The sequence below is a fragment of the Erpetoichthys calabaricus genome, chromosome 13, assembly GCF_900747795.2.
Source record: "Erpetoichthys calabaricus chromosome 13, fErpCal1.3, whole genome shotgun sequence".
Taxonomy (NCBI): domain Eukaryota; kingdom Metazoa; phylum Chordata; class Cladistia; order Polypteriformes; family Polypteridae; genus Erpetoichthys; species Erpetoichthys calabaricus.
In genome coordinates this window covers 67282579-67305248 of record NC_041406.2, presented here as the reverse complement: position 1 = coordinate 67305248, position 22670 = coordinate 67282579, and the positions used below count along the sequence as shown (strand labels likewise).

General features: G+C 37.4%; 1 protein-coding gene across 2 annotated transcripts in view; it reads right to left on the bottom strand.

Annotated features, from left to right (window-relative positions):
• Positions 1-20864: 20864 nt before the first annotated feature.
• LOC114663397 (transcription termination factor 1, mitochondrial) overlaps positions 20865-22670 on the bottom strand; it is a 47725-nt gene continuing 45919 nt past the window's right edge. For both annotated transcript variants that reach the window (XM_028817110.2, XM_051935921.1), the window contains one exon: positions 20865-22164. In XM_028817110.2, coding sequence (XP_028672943.2) covers positions 21015-22124 — 1110 coding nt within the window. In that variant the 5' untranslated portion in view covers positions 22125-22164 and the 3' untranslated portion in view covers positions 20865-21014. The remainder of the gene's footprint in view (positions 22165-22670) is intronic.

Here is a 22670-nt window from a genome sequence, read left to right as displayed (position 1 = left end):
ACCCCATAGCATTGTAAAGGACTTCTCCCACCTTTCCTACGGTCTCTTTGTTCCACTTCCATCCGGCAGAAGGTACTGTGGCATCTGAATCAGTTCTGCAACAGCTTCTACCCTTTGGTTGTCCAGACTCTGAACTTCATGCTGCCCACCAACCTAGATCTACTCCAAGTACCTTATTTATATGCAGTATATTTGTTAATACTGTTGCTATTTATTATTAGCGATTGTTATTATTTTAAATTATTACTATCCATTCATTTACCTATTATTTATTTAGTATAGTATAGGTTTTTACCTGTCTTGCACTTGCCCTGTGTTTATGTATACTGTATGTTGCTGTCCTGACTCGGTAGAAAAAACAGATAATAATAATAATAATTCATTACATTTATATAGCGCTTTTCTCAGTACTCAAAGCGCTATCCACACAGATGACTAGTTTCTAGAGTAAACCAGGAGTTGCGAGCAAAAGCCAAAACAAATAAAATTAAAAATAAACCAAAGCAACTGAAATCCAGGTGGCAGGTAAAAATCACAGTCAAAGTGCCTTGAGCATGGGAAAGGCGCTATATAAATAAAATATTTATTATTATTATTATAAATAAACACTAACTCGAAAACCAGGCAAGACTTGAACAGTAATCACACGAGAAGTCAAAAATAAAAGATAAGATTTTTATCCGCAGATCACATAAGGCTCAGAGCAAGAGGCTTACCTTTTATCCTGTCTGCTGATTAATTCAATGTCACGAACCCAGAGACCACACCCCTAGAAACGCAGGACATGGCCCTGACAACAGTACACAAAAATGGTTTCCCTAACAGGAAAAGGCTACAAAATCTCAATCTTCAGACTAAATCATGACAGTTACATTGCAGTCCTGGGGATTGTTATTTCATGCCAATGTATGTTGCAAAACTGGGTATGGATGGTATGACATTTAAAGCCACCTGGCTATTTTCATGAGAGGGTGTTTTATGATGGACAGGCTTTTAGGGATAGCTTTCCTTAAAACTTAAACCCCTTTTCTATAATGTGCAGATTCCTTTTAATGCAGACCCACAGTATCTGTGTCTAATTCTCCTTTTCTCCAACCTTTAACTTGGGTGTACAGTCCACATGTTATTCTGTATTGTGCTACTGCATCAGTTCTTATACAATCCTCACTTTTTTTTTATTGCACTATTGAATCACTCATCTTGCTCGCTCTCGCTCGCTGACCTAACTAGTACACTTAGCCCCCAACAACAGAGCACAGAGACATGCAAGCCAGAGAAAAAGGCAAATACTTTAATAAGATTTAACATTATAAAAAACAAAACAAGATGTGACCACCCACACCATACAACCTGACAGTGCTTGCTAGTCAGACATCCAGGCAGTCTTTTCGCTACTGTTTAGCATCTTCACTGCTGTATGTGTGTCTCATTATGATGGTTAGCCATTAAGACACATAATACAGGCAATTACCACAACACTACAAATGTACAAATAACAATTCAGAACAATAACATAGAAAAGCACCTAAAATAAAACATGATCAATGTCCATTACAGCAAAATCAAAGCATTTTCCTTCAGTCGGGTTCATGCATACTAATACCACATAAGTAGGGTCACAAGGGGCCACAGCACTGTGCTGGCATTGGGGGCACGGCAGTTAATGCTAAACAGGACACTTGACCTTTGTAGGGTTCTTTTAGATATAAACTTTCCTTTACAAGAACACACGTCCAATGAAGTCCATCAATTAATCTAATATGTAAAATCTGAAGAAGGAGTGCTACTGTGCTAAAAGCCATCCTCACAAAATATGCAGGAATGTGTTAGAGAAGGAAGATGAATTGATTGATCAATTAATTTGTTGTCAGTTGTGCCTTTGGCAGTGACGATTAATTAAACATTTCAGTAAGGCTTCCGCTTTCCTTGATTTTCCTTTCTTTATAGTTCCCAGATGTTACAATTACACTATATGGCCAAGTTTGCAGACACCTGATCATTACATCTATAGCATAGGAGCAGATTGGACATTCCATTCCAAAACCATGGGCATTAATATGAAGTTACCACCCCCTTTGCAGAGATAACAGCCACCAGTCTTCTGGGAAGGCTTTCCACAAGATTTTGGAGTGTGTTTCTGGGAAGTTGTGCCCAACCAAAGAAGCAATTGGTTTGATGAAAAGACAATGGCAAGCAACTGGTGTTTCAATTCATCCCAAAGGTTTTCAGTATGGTTGAGGTCAGGGCTCTTCCTTCACACCAAACTCATCAAAACCAGGTCTTTATAGACCTGGCTTGGTACAAAGTGCACATATGTCGAAAATGTCTTTGTAATCTGTAGGATCAACAATACATTTCACTGGAATCAAGGGGCCTAGCCCATACACAGTAAACCAGTCCCAGGTCATTTTCTTTTGTCTACCAAACTTTACAGTAGGCACTATGAAGTCCAGAAGGTAGCGTTCTCCTGTCATCTGCCAAACTCATATTCATCTGTCAGTCTGGTAGATAGTAAAGTGTGATTCGTCACTCAAGAAAACACATTTCCACTGTTCCAGAGTCCAATGGTAGCATGCTTTACACCACTCCAGCTGAAGCTTGGCATTGCACTTAGTGATATTAAGCTGGTTTGTAGCTGCTCAGCCATGGAAACCCATTTAATGAAACCCCCAATGCACAGTTCTTGGGCTGATGTTGCTTCCTGAGGCGGTTTGGAAATTCTGTTTTAGGTGATGCAACACGTAGTTCTAATACATAAATATACTCAAGTCAGACACCAATTCCCATCCACTTTTTTTATTGATATTTTAAATATAGCACATACAGGGTACATTTACATACTGTATAGTAAAAGCACTGAATACACTTCCATTCAAATAAACAATTCCATTCTGTTAACAGGTAACCATGCCGGCACGGGATCCACTTATACAGTCACTGTGATATCCAAAACTGGAAACTTTTAAGGCTCACCAGTTCCCTGTGTCCTGGGAGCAAATCCTCTTCCCAACGATCGCCACTATCAACAAGTACAGTACTCCCAAACTGTCTGATGTTGAGCACTACACCCGTTGCCAACATAGATCCCTGTTTATTGGTGACCACTGCATTTTTCTTTTCATGCTTTTTATATCCACACCAGTCTCTTGTTTTTTCTATTCTCCTTCGGTGTTGTCTACATTTTTATTTTTTAAAGTCAGTGCAAAGCCTCCTCATTTCTGACAATAATATGGTTGCCTCTAAAACAAAAATTGCCAACATCTTACACCTTACTTAGGCTTACGTTTTTTCTTACCAGAAACAACTGGAGAACACGGACCAATTACCATATGTAATTTATTACAACATGACTTGGTTGTTTGTGCCAGGTTTCCACAACTCTCTGCGTGAAGAAATGCTTCTTAAACACACATCTCCTTAATTTACAATGGTGTCCCACCTTTTTGGTTGCTATGAGGTGCTCAAGTTTCTCCATCATGGGATTGAAAAGTTAAATTACAGATTGCCATTAGTCTCTCTAAACATGGCGATAAAAAGTACAGGACTGAGATGTCACTTATCTCTGGGTAGACTAGCAAACAGCATAGTTAATATCAATAATTCCACCTTTATTGGAATGTTGCCCCATACCTAGCTTTGTTGATGACCACGTGCATCACTTTATGACCAAATTGCATCTTTTATCAAATATGATTTTCCAGGAGGATAACACACCATGTCACTAAGCCTGTTCCATCTCAAGGGGAACACAATAGTGACCTCAGTTTACTCCCAAGGCCTACACAGCCACTAGATCATCATCTAATATATGTTTAGGTTGAGATGGAAATGGAGATTGACGACATGACAGTTGCTGTCATGTGATTTATGTCACACCACATGTGACATGACTAATTCCAGCGCTATTGAAGATGGTGACATGCAGCTCACATTTTCCTAGCTTTTTGGGATGCAAAAAAAAAATTACTGATTTCTACAAGTGTTTCTTTTAGTGGTTGGGGACTAAAGGCTTCTAATTTGGTTTATGACTTCTGGATTTTTATTTTTTTTTTACTTTTGAGTTTTGTTTAGCATTTTGGTTTTGGTCACCTGCATTTGTTGGTTTCCCAGTAATAAATTCAGACCCATTTTTATTAAATATTCTCTGGTGTTCGTCCCTTGAATCTTCTTTACCAGTCTAAAAATACTTGCCTTTTGGAAGCCATTCTCTGTCTTGACAATGACACTGTTGAGAATCACATACTGAGCAGAGTCGATGCCTTACTACAGAGAACATAACCCTGTAAAAAGTGAAACAAACAAGTGTTGCATTTACTGTATACAACATTGGAAACATTTTTGACCATATGTACACAAGACTACATTAGCCATTATATGTCCATAGATTAACATAACAAATCAAACGGACTGAGGAAAAAATACCATTTCACGTGTTTTCTTTTCACGATTAGCCTACCATTTGCTTAGCCCAAAAGGCATGGGAAGAATTATTGAAAAAAAAAGTAACTAAAGAAAACTTGGTGATGTTAGGCTGAAAAACTCAAAAAATCTGGAATCCTTCAAAAGGGCTGAAACCTACAAACTACTAAAATGCTTTTGGCTCAACATTTCAGTAAGAAAAAAAACAACACCCAAAACAATAACAAATCCCTGATTGTTTAGTTTTAATTTAATTAATTAAATCAAAAGGGATTCACTCTGTAAAAATTTCCAAAAAACTAGTAAGGCTTTACATAATGTTTCTGTCTCCACTACTCTACACTTGAAGCTTCCAAGATCAGGATTTGCTTGCACATGATAGATAGATAGATAGATAGATAGATAGATAGATAGATAGATAGATAGATAGATAGATAGATAGATAGATAGATAGATAGATAGATAGATAGATAGATAGATAGATAGATAGATAGATAGATAGATAGATAGATAGATAGATAGATAGATAGATAGATACTTTATTAATCCCAAGGGCAAATTCACATACTCCAGCAGCAGCATATTGCTAAAAAGCAATATTAAATTAAAGAGTGCTAAAAATGCAGGTATAACAGACAATAACTTTGTATAATGTTAACGTTTAACACACCCGCTCCGATGTATATAGGCTGAACAGGACTGGAGAAAGCACAGTCCCCTGCAGCGCTCTTGTGTTGCTGACCACAATGTAAAACCTGCAGTTCCCGAGATGCACATATTGAGGTCTGTCTGTAAGATAGTCCACGATCCATGCCACTAGGTATGAATCTACTCCCATCTCTATCAGCTTGTCCCTAAGGAGCAGAGGTTGGATGGTGTTGAAGGCACTAGAGAAGTCCAGAAACATAATTCTTACAGCATCATTGCCTCTGTCCAAATGGGAGATGGATTGGTGTAGCATATAGATGATGGCATCCTCCGCTCCCACCTTCTCCTGGTATGCGAACTGCAGAGGGTCGGGGGCGTGGTGGACCTGTGGCCTCAGGTGGTGAAGCAGCAGCCGCTACATGGTCTTCATCACATGTGACGTCAGAGCGACAGGCCAGAAGTCACTCAGCTCACTAGGACATGATACTTTTGGGACTGGTGTGATGCAAGATGTTTTCCAAAGCCTCGGGACTCTCCCCTGTTCCATGCTCAGGTTGAAGATGCGCTGTAGAGGACTCCCCAGCTCCAACGCACAGGCAATTCAGCAGTCGCGGCGATACTCCATCTGGACCCGCTGCTTTGCTGGCACAAAGTCTCCTCAGCTCTCTGTTTACCTGGGCTGCTGTAATTGTGGGTGGGGGGGGAAACTCTCTCCTATGCTGGTATCAGCAGAAGGATGGGTGGAGGGTGCAGTACTCCAAGGTGAGAGTGGGTTAGGGTGGTCAAACCTGCTCTCTCCACGTCTCTCTCGATGGTAGCACCCCGCTTCAAGCTGCAGCCAGTGATGATCTTCATCCCATCCCACACTTCCTTCATGCTGTTATTCTATTCTGCTATTCTGTTATTAATCTGCAACATCTGCTCCAGCTTTCTCCTGTACTGCTCCTTCGCTGCCCTGAGCTGGACTCGGAGTTCCTTCTGCACGCGCTTGAGCTCATGCTGATCGCCGCCTTTAAAAGCCCTTTTCTTCTGGTTCAAAAGGCCCTTGATGTCACTTGTAATCCATGGTTTGTTGTTAGCATAGCAATGTAATGTTCTTACTGGAACTACAATGTCCATACAGAAATTGATGTAGTCAGTAGTTCAGTCAACAACCTCCTCAATGTTCTCACTATATGATCCCTGCAGGATATCCCAGTCCGTAGTTCCAAAGCACTCTTGGTTTGTAGTGAGGCTGAAGTAGAATCAGGTTATGACCATGCTTTCTCAAGCGCAGGCAGCGGGGTGGTGCTGTATGCGTCTTTAACGGTTGCATACAATAGGTCAATAGTCCTATTTCCCCGGGTGTTACAATCCACATACTGGGAGAAGGCAGGTAATGTTTTGTCCAGCGTCATGCATTAGCTGCAATACTCATAGAACAAGGAGATTTTAACAGGAGTTCTTAACAACTCTTGGAACATTAGAATGTTACAAAAAGTATGATGAGAGCAGGTCGTTCAGCCTAAAAAGGTCCTCCATCCTATTCATCTAGATTCTTCAAAATAACATCAATTTAAGATTTGAAGGTCTACTCTCCATCACACAACTAGGCAATCTCTTCTATGTGTCTGGTTCCTTGGGTAATGAAACAATTTTCAACATTTGGTTGAAATCATTCCTTAGGAAGTTTCCAACCATGTCATAGTGTTCTTGTATTTTAAAATAATAACTGTGATATACTGTACTAATTCCTTTTATAATTTTAAACAGTGTGATCATGTCACCTCTTAATCTCCGTTTAATTAAACCAAAAAGGTTCAACTTGTAACAGCTGACCCCTTACCCAGCCGGCAGCTACACCTCCAAGACCTGTGGCCTGGATAATTTACTGAGGTTAAATCTAACTATCAAGCCGTACCTCTAACAAATTAAGCTTTTCCCCCACAATCGACGGTGTAAATATAAGCACACAAAAGTAGATATGTAAAATTAAATGATTAATTATATTAAATGAAATAACAAGACAAATGCAAAATAAAAAAAAAAACCCTTGTAGGGAAAAAATGGAAGAAACTTAGGGAAAGGCAGTTCAAAGAGAGACCCCTTTCCAAGGGGGTCAATACAATACAGTACAATACATAGAACAGAATAAATCCTCAATACAGTATAAAAATAAAAATTCTAGAAGTACGGAGTCGAATTTCACATTAGATGATATCACATAATATGATTTGGATTTGTTTTAAGTCCTGGAGACCTCATTCATCAAGATGCCTCCCCCATTTTGCCATTCCACATCTGAAATAGCGCTAATCCGATGAAAGGACCCCTCATTCCCACGTCCCCATTCATCAGGGATGACTTTACCTTAGGCAGGCAATCTACAATTTAAAGAGATTGTTATTTTCTTGGGAATTGTTACATATGCATTGTTTTCACTTTTACTTTAAAAACTTTTGTAAAAACAATACTTGTTTCTTTATTTCCTGCCCAACGCGTGGTTACATCTCTTTCTTCCCAGACGTATAATACTGCTCGTGTTGTGAAGGGTGTTGCGGCTGAACGTACGCTAAGGATATGCCTTTGGATCATTTGCTGTCTTTTTGCTGCTTGCTAGCTGCCTCTTCTGCCTGTCACATGTCGTTGTTTTAAGAGCTGGGAACACATGATGCTTGCCTGCCAAAAGCAATCCAACAACTGCTAGCTTAGAGGTTTGTTGACTTGTTTTAAATGATGGCTCACTGCCTGGTCTCACGTGACGTTGTAAAAGCAATACCTGTCTTTTATTTCTGGCCCCGGGCGTGGTTGAATTCTTTCTTGCAGGATGTATAACGCTGCTCGCGTTCAGTTGGGGTAGCTGCTGTTGTGCTGCCCTTCGATCTTTTTAAAGCCTGTACAGCCGCTGTCCTTTTTGCTACAGCCCTGGGACTATCTCTTGGCACCAAGTCTAATGTTTACGGTCCCCATGAGACGCACCGTGGCAAGTCTCCTTGGTCTCGCGCGTCTTTAAAATGTCTTTCGAGATTATCACGTATCGTAGCCTTGCATTTGTTTTCCATTCCAGGATTTTCTTTTATATATAGAGAGATATGAAGAGCAAAATTGAACACAGCACTCCAGGTGAGGACTCACTAGTGTGTTATATACAGTAGCTAAATCATAACTTCCTTTGACTTGAACTCCAAACATTGTGATATGTCACCTAATATTCTACTTAGCTTACTTTATCTCCACACCACAGTGACTTGATATAGACAGTGATGAGTCCACTATGACACAGAAATCCTCCTCATAAAATGTAGTTTCAAGTTATAGACCTCTCACTGCATACTGACATCTAGATGTTTTTATTTCCTACATCCAGTGCCTTACACTTATTTACATTAGATTTTATCTGACCCTGTTCTGCACAAGCCTCTGTGTTGTCCATTCCACTGTAATAAATGACCTGATTCTACATTATTTGCCCTAATACCCAGCTTGTTATCTTCTTTAAACAACCCATTTGTTATTTATATTTTTAGGCATATCATTGATGTATATTACATAGGGCAGCAGCCCCAGCACTGATCCTTGAGAGGCACCACTTTTAACATCACCTAATTCTGAAAAAGGCTCCACTCACCATTACCCTTTCGTTCCTCTGTTTGAGACAATTTTGTACACACTTGCATAACTTGCTTTGAATTCACACTTGCCTTAGTGTCACCATTATCCTTTCAAGATAAATAGTATCATGTGTACCTTTCTCATCACATTCTTTCGTTGCCATAGAATTCAAACATTTTAGTGAAACATGAACTTCCAAGTCTGACCCCATGCTATTTGCTAATACTCCTCTTCTGGACATGCATGGCTTGATCTTTATCTTAACAATGGCTTCCATTAATTTACTTGTTGATGCGTGTTAAGCTTACTAGCTTATAGTTACATGGATCAGCCCAATCATCCTTTTTATACATAAGGATAACATTTGCTAGCCTCCAATCTATAAGAATTTCCTCCGTGTGTGCTGAGATTTTCAAAATAATATGTGGCTAGGATTATGATATCTACCTATAAACTTTCTTAAGTGCACAAAAATAAATATTATCTGGTCATGGTGATTTCTAGGATTTCATCTTGTTTAATCTAATCTGCTACTCCATCTATATAATACAAGTACCTCTTTAATAGTTTCTATTATGTTTACGAGGTTATCGACTTCTTCACACATACAAACTTTAGTATAATGCAAATTCAAAAAATGTTCTGTTTCCCTGTCTATATATTCTAGCTCACCTTCACTGTTCCTATTACTCTTACTCTTTAATTATTTCACTATTAAAATCCTGAAAGAATATCTTTGAATCACCTTTTCTGAAATATTTCCCTCCTTTTAGCCTTCCTAATATCCTTTATAACCGTTTCTCGCATGACCTACCATCAGTGATGGAGTTATATTTTTATAAATTCGTTTTTAGCTACTTACTTATACACAATAGAGTTCCCTGAATTCCTTGATGCTGCTAAATTTTGGGATAAACTTGTCCTGCATTATACGTAAAACGCTTTTAAACCTGCCCCGTTTTAAAGGGACCTCTTGAACGAATCCTCTCTCCTCCAGTTTTTAACTCACATATATATTTTACGGTAGTTTTCCTTGAATTAGATAAATATGGAAGAGAAGACTAGGGATGGCTCAAGCCAGACAAGCTCCGTATTAGACAGACAGACAGACAGACAGACAGACAGACAGACAGACAGACAGACAGATAGATAGATAGATAGATAGATAGATAGATAGATAGATAGATAGATAGATAGATAGATAGATAGATAGATAGATAGATAGATAGATAGATAGATATTTTGTTTGTCAATCTGGGGAAATTTGGCTTTTTATAGAGGTTCTTTAAATAAATGCATACAAAAGTAGATAAATAAGTAAGTACGTAACTAAAAAAAGAAATATACACACACACTTAGGTGTGAAAATTAAAAAGAAAGTACTTTTGACTTGGCAGTCCCAGTCCCAGTGAGGCATTATGCAGCTGTATTGCTGTTGGTATAAATGAGCCCCAGTAGTGCTCCTTGAGACACTTCTGCTGAATAGTTAGTTGGCTGAAAGTCTTTATTGTTAGTGTGTCAGCGAGAGGATGTGCAGTATTGTTCATAATGGCACTCAGTTTTGTTTTAATTCTCTCCTTTGCTACGACCTCCCGGGGGTCCAGAGAGAGCATATAGCTGAGCTTGCCCCTTTAATTAGCTTGACGATTTCATAGACCGCAGTTGGTGAGGCTCAAGAACTGAGTTTTTGATACAGATGTAAGCAACACTGGTGCACCATAAGGAAGAGTCATATCTCCTCTTCTATTATAATAGATTTCTATTAAAATAGACAGCAGTGACATATTCAGTATGCAATAGGGGGATCAAGTTTGAAAGCCTATCAGCTCCCTGACCTAGGCTGCTACAAGTTATACAGCAAAACTGGTGCCAAAATAAGTCACAAAAATTAGGACCAGTAAATGATCATATTCAGTGGAGATTTGGACAGGAAGAAAAAAGTGACACCATACATAAGTCCAATACTAAGCCGTATTTTGGGGCTTCAAGTGGTACTAGGATGGGGAACATGTAGTCATTTTGCCAATATGGCTTTCTTTCGGAATGCTCTTGAAATTGCTTTCTGGGGAATTTGTGCATATGTATGTAGTATTGCTTGTTATATATTTCATGGAGTTCCCTATAATGAATTGTGGAGTTGCTATGCAATCTGATTGGTGGATGACTGAATAACAACAAGGGACAGATTTAGTGTGAAGGAGGACACAGCAAGAAGCTGTGAAAGAGTGTGACTGATCAGAAGAGTAAGACTTGCCTGTGGCTGTTATTATTCTTTATCAATGAGAAATGTGAAGGAAGGGAATTCTATTTATTTTCCAGAAGTGCACATTTTTTTAACATATGCACTAAAATTGTGGGAATGGACTTAGTTGGTAGACCAAAGACTTCACTCCATTTCTGGGAAACTTTATATCTTGATATGCATTCCAATCAATATTCATTTTTCTAACATTTTTACTCCACTGCAATTTAAGTCATAAATATTATGTTTGTTGCATACTTATATTAGGGTTGTTGAACATTCAAATGTTTGTTCATCGTGTGAATATCACAACTTCTTCTGTGATGAGCGTTCCACATGCTGTTTCTCTTTATCAGTTCAGATTGCTGTGGTGAGTGTGTTGTTAGCAGCAGAGGTTAGGATAATTGAGAATTTAGAGGCTGAAATCTAATAAAGTGTGATCGACCACAAAGTTGGAAACTTGAGTCAGTAACATTACAAGGTGTACAGCAATAATCATGAGGCAGGGGCAGCGTTACAAAGTACATTAAGAAATGCATATTACCACATTTAAATAAACAAAAAATATTGTTTTAGCCAAGGACTGAATAAAAAGAAATAAAAACATCACTATAATAATTATGTTTGTCAGTACCTCTCAATCCATCAACAATGTTTCACTTATATGCATTTGTATTGTATTAAAAAGCCACTTTATAATGGGGTAAAATGAATCAAATTAGCAGCTCCACAGTTGGCAATTTTGCTATTAAAACACTTTGTTATCTGCAAGCAGAGCAGAAGAAATATCTTAAACAAGAGAAGAAAAGCAACAAGTGAATATGAAAGGCTGCAATAATAAGTATCTTTTTGAATTCTAGAGAAAAGTAAAACTGCCCTTGTGATAAACTCTAGGACAGAAGACATGGCATGTTCTTTTAAAAGTTTAATGAATTGGCTTCTAGTTAAGAACTAGAAATAAAACCTGTAGCCACTGTGCTGTGTGTTTTAAACCCTCTAGACTGTGATTCTGGGCAACAATATGCAATAAACAACCCTTCAAAGTTTGCCAGCCTCAAACAAAAATATGACCAGCTACCTGCTGCTGATGAAAAGATATATGTTTGCCAAATATTGATTTTTCTTATTTTGTGAATTACATGAGGATACAGAAGGAGCCAGATGATATGCCAGACCTGGAAGGCACTACTTGGAGCCCCGACAAAATTCTCATTGCAACCACTCTGTCTGTAGCTGATAACCATTTCTGCCAGCTGAAGGTAAGGAAGATTCCATGGGGTGACCTGCTTAAGGGGGTTATGGCTAGAACTCAACAGGTGGGCTTGGAAGAATGCAAGCCTCTTCCATGGGTAAGAGAAACCAGTCAGGAAAAGGACAGAAGGTTACTGCTGACTGCCATGAATAGCTGTGTGCTGCAACAAGAAACACTCATTGCTGGTCAACCTCAAGTCTGAGAGGGAATAACTGTAAGTGGCTGGCATGATAAGGCTGCCACCAAGATGAGAGAATGCCATGTGTGCTCTGGACCCTTGTGACACATTCCCCACATGACTGGAACATGGGAGCTTGCTGGAAAGTCCAAAACCATCTCTCAAATAAAGATGGTATTGAGGACGGCTGGAGGATGCTACTAGTGCTCTACTGCTTTGGGAGACTATCGTGGTTAAGGTTTGATGGGAAACCAAGTGTCCACATTGAGCTTTGTGACCTAATGGCCTTATAGCATTGAAGGGTTTACCCATGACTTTGAAAATAAACCCCATTTAGGAGTCAAAACAGCCAAAACTTAAGTATATATTTGAATATATTCAAACGTAGATTAAGCTTTCTTGGTGCTACATTTGTAATGTGTGTTCTATTTATTCTATTTTATTTTTTGTGTTAATATTTTTACTGTATTTTTCTGCAGCGTGCCTACACAGCAAGAAGGCTTATGACTTGTGCACTGTGACATAAAACAAGTACAGGTGCATCTCAATAAATTAGAATATAATTCACTTATTTCAGTAATTCAATTCAAAAAGTGAAACTCATACAGATTCATTAGACACAGTGTGATATATTTCAAGCGTTTATTTCTCTTCATTTTGCTGATTATGGCTTATAGCTATATACAGCATCTCAGAAAATTAGAATACTGTGAAAAAGTTCAATATTGTAGACTTATGGTGTCACGCTCACACAGACGTATCTGGGGCATGGACTACAACTGTCACAGCATGCCATGTGTCAAGCCACTCCTGAACCAGAGTCTTACCTGGGCTAAGGAGAAAAAAGTCTGGACTGTTGCTCACTGGTTCTAAGTACTCTTTTCAGATGAAAGTAGATTTTGCATTTCATTTGGAAAACAAGGTCCCTGAGTCTGGAGGAAGAGTAGAGAGGCACAGAATCCAAGTTGATTGAAGTCCAGTGTGAAGTTTCCACAGTCAGTGATGATTTGGGGAGTTAGGTCATCTGCTGGTGTTGGTCCACTGTGTTTCATTAAGTCCAAAATCAGCACAGTCATCTACCAGGAAATTTTACAGCACTTCATGCTTCCCTCTGCTGACAAGCTACCAAAAGCCAATGCCTGGTTTAATGACCATGGTATCACTGTGCTTGATTGGCCAGCAAACTGGCCCGACCTCAACCCCATAGATTCTCTGAATTGTCAAGAGGAAGATGAGAGACACCAGACTTAACAATGCAGACGAGCTGAAGGCCGCTATCAAAGCATCCTGGTCTTCCATAACACCACAGATGCACCTGTATGTGAAAAGTTCAGCTTTCAAATGACTGTGACACTTTCAAAGACAAAAATGGGATTCCATACCTATACAAAATGACAATCAAAAAGAATGTGGAACATGGCACACTCTCTCTGTTTAAAATTATATAAGATAACCAAGGCAAAGTCATTTGTGATGGCCCGAACATATTAAACAAAGTCAAATTATCAATTTTTATTTATCCCAGTTGTGCTTCTTTTTGCTACTACGGGGCTACAAGACACTCTTTTTTATTTAAGCTAAGGTACTGGTCAGGTGAACCTGGGTTCACTTACAGAAAGCAAGAGGTCTTTTCGACAAAGAGGATCACTAGCACAGGATTTGTGTGAATAGCCAATTTATTTGTTTACAATAATAATTCTTTTTCAGTTATCATTCTGTTTCTGTTGGTGTGCTCTGTACTTGTTGTGTGGTTTGTAGGGAAGTATTGTTGGTCACTTACACTCAAGATCATTTATTTATTTTTGCTGCCGCTATAGGGATCAGTAAGTAGCGCATATGATAATTGTGTTGTCCTGGGACAGGAAAAGGGTCCCGAGGAGCAGTACAAGTACTTCTCATTTTTTATTATTTAAAGAGGCCTTAATTTAAAGAAGCTAATGTAGAAACTATAAAACAAGTCTGAGTGTTTATCAAGAAGCTACTAAGCTGCCAAGCAATACAAAATAAAACTGCACAGTAAACCACAAGACACATAGTTAGCTCCATGACTAGATGAAAATTTGCAGTCTAAAAAAAAAAAAAAAAATCACGACGGTACAGGATCAAGTGTGAAGGACCCTCCCTACTTGACATGTTAAAGCTCACCATCCTAGTAGAGTGCTCAAACAAAAGAGACTACAGATCGCATTCGCGCAAACAAACAGAAATTATTACTAGGTGAAATAACGGAACAGCAAAAAGATTGAATCTATGGACACAGGTGATATATCGGAAGTATGTAGATATTGTAAGGCTTTAAAGTTTAAGATGGAGACTTGTAGATCATCTAATTCGTGTTGCCATCAGGGAAAAGTATTGCTGCTTCCCAATGAAGAGGTGTTTCCGCAAGAATTAAAAGATTTGTTGTTTGGTGAATGTGAAATTCACAAACACTACAGGCAAAATATACGCGTCTACGTTATCTTTTCGCGTTAGCATCATTCAATGCACAAAATGTTGATTTACACAATAATGGACCATACACTATGAGAATCTGTGTTCCAGCCACTATTACAGATACAAGTTTAATTTCGAAAAAAAAAACATAATTTGGTCAGGTGTATCTTTATGATCACGGAGAAGCGATACAACATAGAATCGAAAGAGTTAAACAATCCGACGTAATAGAAATTATATAGCCAATAATGGATACCAATCCATATGTCCAAAAGTATCGCACTTTACACAAAATGTATCAGCAAAACATGGACAAAGAAATTTTCTTGGATTTCTATATGAATCCGAAAGATCACAGTCACATTAATAATAAACCCACATGTGATGAATTGTCAGCGATAATAATTTCGAAAGACGGAGATATCAAAGACAGAGTTGATATTCATGTATATCCAAAGGCAAAGCATGATTCGTCATTTATGTCAAATACATTGCCACATGCCAACCCTTTACTCTTTCCTTTGCTTTTCCCAGATGGTGAAACAGGATAAAAGTACAGTATGAAACAAACGCATTCAGAAAAAAGAATAACACCCACACAATATTTCTGGTCAAAATTAACGCTATGTTCCCATGTATTTAACCCACTTCTATCATCTCAACGTCTATTGCAACATTACATTATTAATGTGTATGTAAAAGTCGCAGCTAATCGTCTCTTCTTTATTAAATCAAATCAAGCTAAACTTAGAACGGAACATATGCAAGGTCTTGTTAATCAGATTCAAAATTCAAATAACAACAGTTCACACAAATTCAAAATAGGTAAAGCAGTAATATTACCACCATCATATAAAGATGGTCCAAGAGCATTGCAACAGTTATATCATGATTCAGAACTATTGGTCGGCCAGATTTATTTCTTACAATGACGTGCAATCCACAATAGCCACGAATCCGCAGCTTCTTGAAAACAATGCCACCGGCCACATCAGCTCTGGATATTCCCACTTTCGTAAGTAGATTGTTTTATCAGAAAGTCTTATTTTTGTTGAATGAACTCGAAACGGTGTTCGGGCAAAAAAGGACATCTTGATATGCCATTCATATTAAATTGTTTACAGTTTCCCGTGAGAATGGCTTTTGCAATGACAATTAACAAATCACAAGGACAAACATTTGAAAAAGTTGGTTTATTTGTAAGAGACAAAAAAACAATATTCACTCATGGCCAGTTGTACGTTGCATTATCACACTGTAAGACCAAGCAAGGAATCAAAATTCAATGAGATCTTGAGGAAAAGTTTATTGCAAATATTGTTTTTACTGAAGTTTTAAAATAAAAAGTGAATATAATGCATATGTAACAATTCCCATGAAAAGAAAACACTTTAACTTATATTTCCACAGGACCAAACCCAGGCATTGGAGAGTGAAGCGAGCAGGGGGAAGAGCCCCCTAGTTATTACAAATTTTTAATATTTAATCACTGTTTGTAATAATTATGAAAACCAGCAATATCACAGACAAATGGTAATGAACACCATAAATGTGTCAATGTGTTTTTTGTTTCCTCCAGTATTTCCCATTTAAACTTAAGCCCAATGTCAATGATGTCTGGGCAATTTAATAGGGAAATATTAGAAGCATTTCTCTTTGAGATCTCTTTAATATTTGTGGAATTCAGAGGGAGTTTGCACCATCTTAAAAAACAAAGAAGTAATCAAATGTTATGGTTGGCAGCAAGACAGAAGAGAAGTGTTTTGTAAACACCAAGAAATAACCAGATCTGTTTTGGATTGGTGTAAAGCTTGACATACGACACTTTGAAACTTTTTGTGTATTGGGAAAGCAAATACAACCAACCATCCTACTTCCTAACCCACTTATCAAGGGCAGGGTCACGGGGCAGTCAGAGCCTATCCAAGCAGTCACCTGGCCAGGTTGGTCATCTATCACAAAGTGAACACACATACATACATCATTGTTCACCTAACATGTATCTTGTTGGACTGTGAGAGGAAACTGAAGCATCCAGACTAAACCATGTGGATATGGGGAGAACATGCAAATTCCACGCTGGGAGCACCTCCTTGTTGCGAGGTAGCAATCCTACTACATCAATGTGCCACCAAAAAGCAAATAAAGACTGCACTTTTGGATCATTACAGAAGGTGAACAGATTCTGGGACTCTCAGAAATAGTGAGCTGTAACGTTTCTTTCTTGGGGATCGTGTCAACTGTTTAATGCTCGTCCCACTCTGGCATGGATTCCTTCTTATTAAGAGAAAAAAAAAATATTCAAGATTTGTTGTGACAGTATGGTTTGATAATTCTTGACTTAGAACATGCTGGATGGGTGAACTGATGAATTAAAGTATCTCTGTTGTCAATAGTGAAACTTGCAGAATATTGGGTTACAGGGAGGATTCTGGGCATGAAGGTGGGAATCTTGTAAGGGGCAGAAGCCATGGATTACAGTAAGAGTATGGAGGAGATGTTAGATCCTTTTTCTCTCCGTTACTTGCGTATTCTCCTTGCTCATTTCTATTTTACCTGTGTATGTACTGTAGCTAACCTGAACACTACATCATGGAATGTTCTGTTCATGACCACACCACAAAAATGATAAAGTATGGCCTATTTTTTAATTTTTTATTCCTGTTCTAAACCAAGCAATACTTTAATCCTAAGACTGAAGAAATGTGACACTTTATCTTCAATTTCAACTATAAAAACTATGACTCGTTCCTAATAACCCTTGTAAACCAAGCCTTGTTTTTTTCCAGTTACAGTGGAACCTCGGTTCACGACCATAATTCGTTCCAAAACTCTGGTCGTAAACCGATTTGGTCGTGAACCGAAGCAATTTCCCCCATAGGATTGTATGTAAATACAATTAATCCGTTCCAGACCATACGAACTGTATGTAAATATTTTTTTTTTTTTAAAGTTTTAAGCACAAATATAGTTAATTAAACTATAGACTGCACAGCGTAAAAGTAAACTAAATGTAAAAACATTGAATAACACTGAAAAAACCTTGAACAACAGAGAAAACTAACACTGTAATAGTTCGTGCTATAGCGCTACCAACAGCTGGCTAAAAACACTTTTTTTTTTAAATGAGTTTTAAGCACAGGGAAAAAAATTAACATTTGAAAAAATCCGTAATTTAATAAACCACCAAGAAAAGTAACATTGCAACAATGCACGCTACGAACCAATCGCTGTAAACAGAAGTGAAAACAAAATCAAGCCCAGTGCATTCTTTAACTGCCTTCCTACCTTATGCGTCCAGCTCACTCTTTTGCGCTGCCTGTGTGTGTGCGTCTCTCTGTCTCTCTCGCGCTGCCTGTGTGTTTGTGTGTCTCTCTCTCGAGTGTGTGTCGCACTCTCTCGCTCTCTCTCTCTCTTGCTCGCTGCACAGGAAATGCACAGGGAGAGACTGAACATGCAGAAACCGAAAGGGAAACTGGCTTGTTCGTATACTGAGTGTGTGGTCGTGAACCGAGGCAAAAGTGTGGCGAACTTTTTGGTCGTAAACCGATTTGCACATGTACCGAGACGTTCGTGAACCGAGGTTCCACTGTATATTTTAATTTATATACATCAGATTCCTTCTTTCCCTCTCCAGTTATTGACTCCTTTCTCTTCCCCTCTTGGGTCTCAATGAAGGTAAAACCACCACCCTAGATAGGCCAGTAAAATTAAGTTAACTGAAAGATACTTTGGACTCAATGATTTCTCAAAAATCTCTGGCTTCTGATGGGTTGCTTTCTCCATTTTTGAATCAGCTGTATGACTTTCATCTCCACTTCTCACCTTAATCCATTTATTAATGACCATTAGCAGTCTTTTGCCCAAACAAAGTAAAGAATCCAAAGAATGTATAGATTATTAGCTAATGTCAAGCTATAGGCTAAAATACAAGCTTATCGGCTACAGTTGGTGATGCATATATTAATTTGCTGTGACTAAATAGGCTTTATTTAACTCCCAAAATGCAACTAATAATATACACCACCTTCTCTGTGTCATTCACGCTGCACCATCTCTTTCATTGCACTACTTTTTTAGATGCAGGAAGGCTTTTGATAGAATGAAATGATGTTTCCTTTGGCAGGTCTGGACTACAATAGGCTTCGTCAACTTAATTACAACTGTATACTGATTCTTCAGCAGCTCAAGTCACTCCAAATCTTGTTCAGGCTTGCTATTCCTTCATGCTTCTTTTATCTCCGAGGTCTGTGTTGATAACATTTCGTTTTTCTCTCAATTGTTCTCGCCCCATCATTGAATTTACACTTTTGCAGTTTCCATAACCCTTTAATCCAAACCCATCACCTCTCCTTACTTATTTTCCTTAAAATTCAACAGTGTGCTGGAATTCTTTATTGAGACATGCTAAAAAACACTCTACTAAAACACCAATCACCTGTACACTCAGATTAAAATTATTTATAAATTATATCCAAGTCCCTACAAGTGCCATTTAATGGGGCTGGTTCCAGATCCAGTTTGTTAACTCTTTTACATATGTTCTAGCAGCACACCCCAGTTGCTCTTCTTTGGTTCTACCATGTGGCATGTTTCCAATATTATGGCCAAAATTGCTTACAGTGGTAAACAGAATCGTTGAAGATGTCATTAAAAACAAAAATAACTCTATAAAACAATATGAAAAAAATTTATTGAATAGTTCTGAGCAACTGAACTATTCACGGAAAGATACTAAAATCAAAATAGCTGTAGATCTACTAGCGCAAGTAGAATGGATAGTATATGGAAAAGAAATGATATAGCAATGAAAACAAAAATAAGATTGTAAACAACAGCAATATAGCCAAAAATAATGGCGATTAAACTGGCAGAGAGAGATGGCAAAAATGATACAGTTTGTGAGTGAAACCTGGGCACAAAGATAAATGAAAATTCTTCTAAATAATAAGTAATAAGTAGTAAATTATGAACATTAAATGCTATCACAAAATTAAAAACACACGACTATGAAAACAGCAAATATAGTCAAAGATAACACAGTACTAAATATAATAAAATGAAGACAATGCCAGTAGTTTAGTGATGTCTGAAGAAAGGACAATGAAAAATTATACAAAGTTGCATTAACCAGTACAACAACAGGAAATTGGAAGGAGGGCCGACAAAAAAATTCATGGATAAAAATAAATCTAACAAGATTAATATGAAAACATCTGAAGCAACCTCAAAAGTACAAAAAAGAGAAGAAGGGAAAGTAATTAATGGAAAGGTTTTTTATCCATAAAATTTCATTTGAAATCACAATTCAGGACTTACCCTTAAAAACAACTTCTGAAAGCTAACAGAAATGTGAAAAGCTACATGGACATACACAATTTAGTAAGTGAATATTACTTTACACTTTAAAAGTAAATAGTTAATACTTTCAATTTAGGTCTGGTTTATTTTGAAAGTAAAAGAGAATAAAGAATAACAATCTCATTGTCCAATTCTTTTCTAAAATGCTATTCATCAAATTACTAGCAAACCAACTATTTTAAATGACAATGATCAATTTGTTTAAGTCTACCGCCAGTATTTAATGTAAGATAAAATTCTAGGTGGACTAACAGCTGGAGAGAATCTTTTGTGCAGCAACATTTACTGTATAATGACAGTCTGTCTAACTACTATCTGCAGATTGTAATTAGAAATAATTGAAGCTTAAAGTATGACTTAAAATCTAAAGAAAAAGTTTGAGAAAGTAGTAAAGTGAAAAAGACTGGCAAAGGGTACTAAGAAAGCTGCACCCTGTTAAACATCAATGAGAGACTGGGTGACTATAGGAAGTGTTTAATGTCAGTGAAGTCATGAAAAAGGATCAATATAAAGTTTGGCAGCCAAATACTTCCAATTAGAGAAGTCAAGACCACTAAATGAGGTTCTTGTTGAGATTTTTTGTAAAATACTGGGGGGATTTTAGTCTCAAGGTTTACATTTGCCTCAGTGCCATTCATGCCACAGGATTACAAAAAAAACGATATTTCTAAAAAGTTCCTGTACTCATTTAAGTAACTAAAAAAGGAAAGCTGTTAATTAAAAACCATATAAAACTGTTTGATAAAATAAAACTTTTATTATAATTTAGAAATTTAACTGGAATAAGATCTTAACATTTTGCAAGGCTTCTGCACTGACACATTTCCGATCAACTTTGGTTCATTCAGATGTTTAATTGCCCACATTTTTCCAATAAGACCTCATCATTAATTTTTAATACTTGTTAATTTGTTTATCTTAACTTCAAAACGTGTTCTGCTACAGTCCAAAACTGAAATCCCATTTTCTTTGAAATTGTATCCAATTTCCTCTAATGTTTTTAGTCTGCCTTTAATATTTTCAAAACTAAAATCTAGCACCTTTGGTTTTTCTAAAATCTGATTAATAGTAATACCCCCTTCCAGTAGACAATTTATTTTGTTATTTAAATTCCCTGATGATACATACAATGCAAGCGGGTATTTAATTATAAATTTTGTGGTTTGTTCGTTGGTGCAACCAAGTAAATCTAACTTCTCTTCCACACTTTTAAAATTCCTTTTGATATACTCATTTGATAGATCTAAAATTTCACTCCCACTGCCCTGCAACAAGTGGAGTACTTCTTCATTATTTAAATGTAAAACATCCTGCAGAAAGTCAATATTAGCCTTGACACGTTTTGTGCTACGGATGAGAATATAAACATTCTTTGAAATAATTTGTTTTGCAAAATTTTCTTTATGTTTTCCACCAAGACTACAGCCGATATCTTGCAGAAATTCAACCATTTGTTGATTAAGTTCCAGACTGTTTGAAAATGTCCTTGGAGCTGTGGTAAGCAAACGATGAAGATCCTTGGAAGTCAGTCCCAGTGAACATAGATAAGCAATATTTTTTTCCAGGTTATTATTGTCACTAGAACGAAAGAATGATTCAGGAGACCGTTTAATAATTTTTATAATTTCAGAATCATTCTTGAACACACTCCTCCAGAGAAGCCAGCGCTTTTCCAGGTAATCGTGGGACCTAGTAATAGAACGAGGATATCGTGAGATAATACTGGCCACTGTCTTGTCCTCTGCACCTTTACTTTTTAAGAAGCTTACTAGACCATTCTCATTCGTAATCTGCTTCCTTAAAATACCAGGCTGCCGGCGCCTAACCATTTTGATGTCAACACCTAAAGTGGAAAGATTTTGAAGTAAAAAGTTGTTCTCCTTAACTGTGTCATCTGGACAGTTTGAGGTGAAGAATCGCACAAAACGTATAATTAATGATGCAGTGGAACAGTTCTTCAATATTGGTATTCTTGTGAAAAAAGCTGGACCCGCCATTTGTGACAAAATCTGTTTGTTTTATTGAAATTTCGGCAACCTAATGAAAAAAGGAAAAAGAATAATGTGGATGATTGTGCATATTTATACACCTTATATAAAATTTTGCACACAGTTTTCCATTTTCCTAGGCACTTTTTGATTTACTTCCATTATGTTATTTTTTATAATTGGTTAAAAACCAATTTGTCTCTCTTAGAGGGAATACTTCACCCAAAAATTACTTTTTGTATATTACTTACCCCATGTAAAATGTAGTGATAGCCCAGAAAAAATTTTAATCTCACATTTTCAAGCAGAATGGAAAGAAAAAAAGTTTATGATATAATAAAAGCCCATAGTGACCAACACTGTACAATGGTAAACAATGTGAAAAACGTCCATGGAAAAACAATGTCATGTTACTCATGTAGCAGAATCCATATGTCAACTATCGGGTCATTTGCACAAAACATGCAAAAGAAATGCTTCTTTTCTAAAATGTTAAAAATATACTTCTGGAAAAATCACTGCACATCATAAACAGAAAACAAGCCATATTAGATT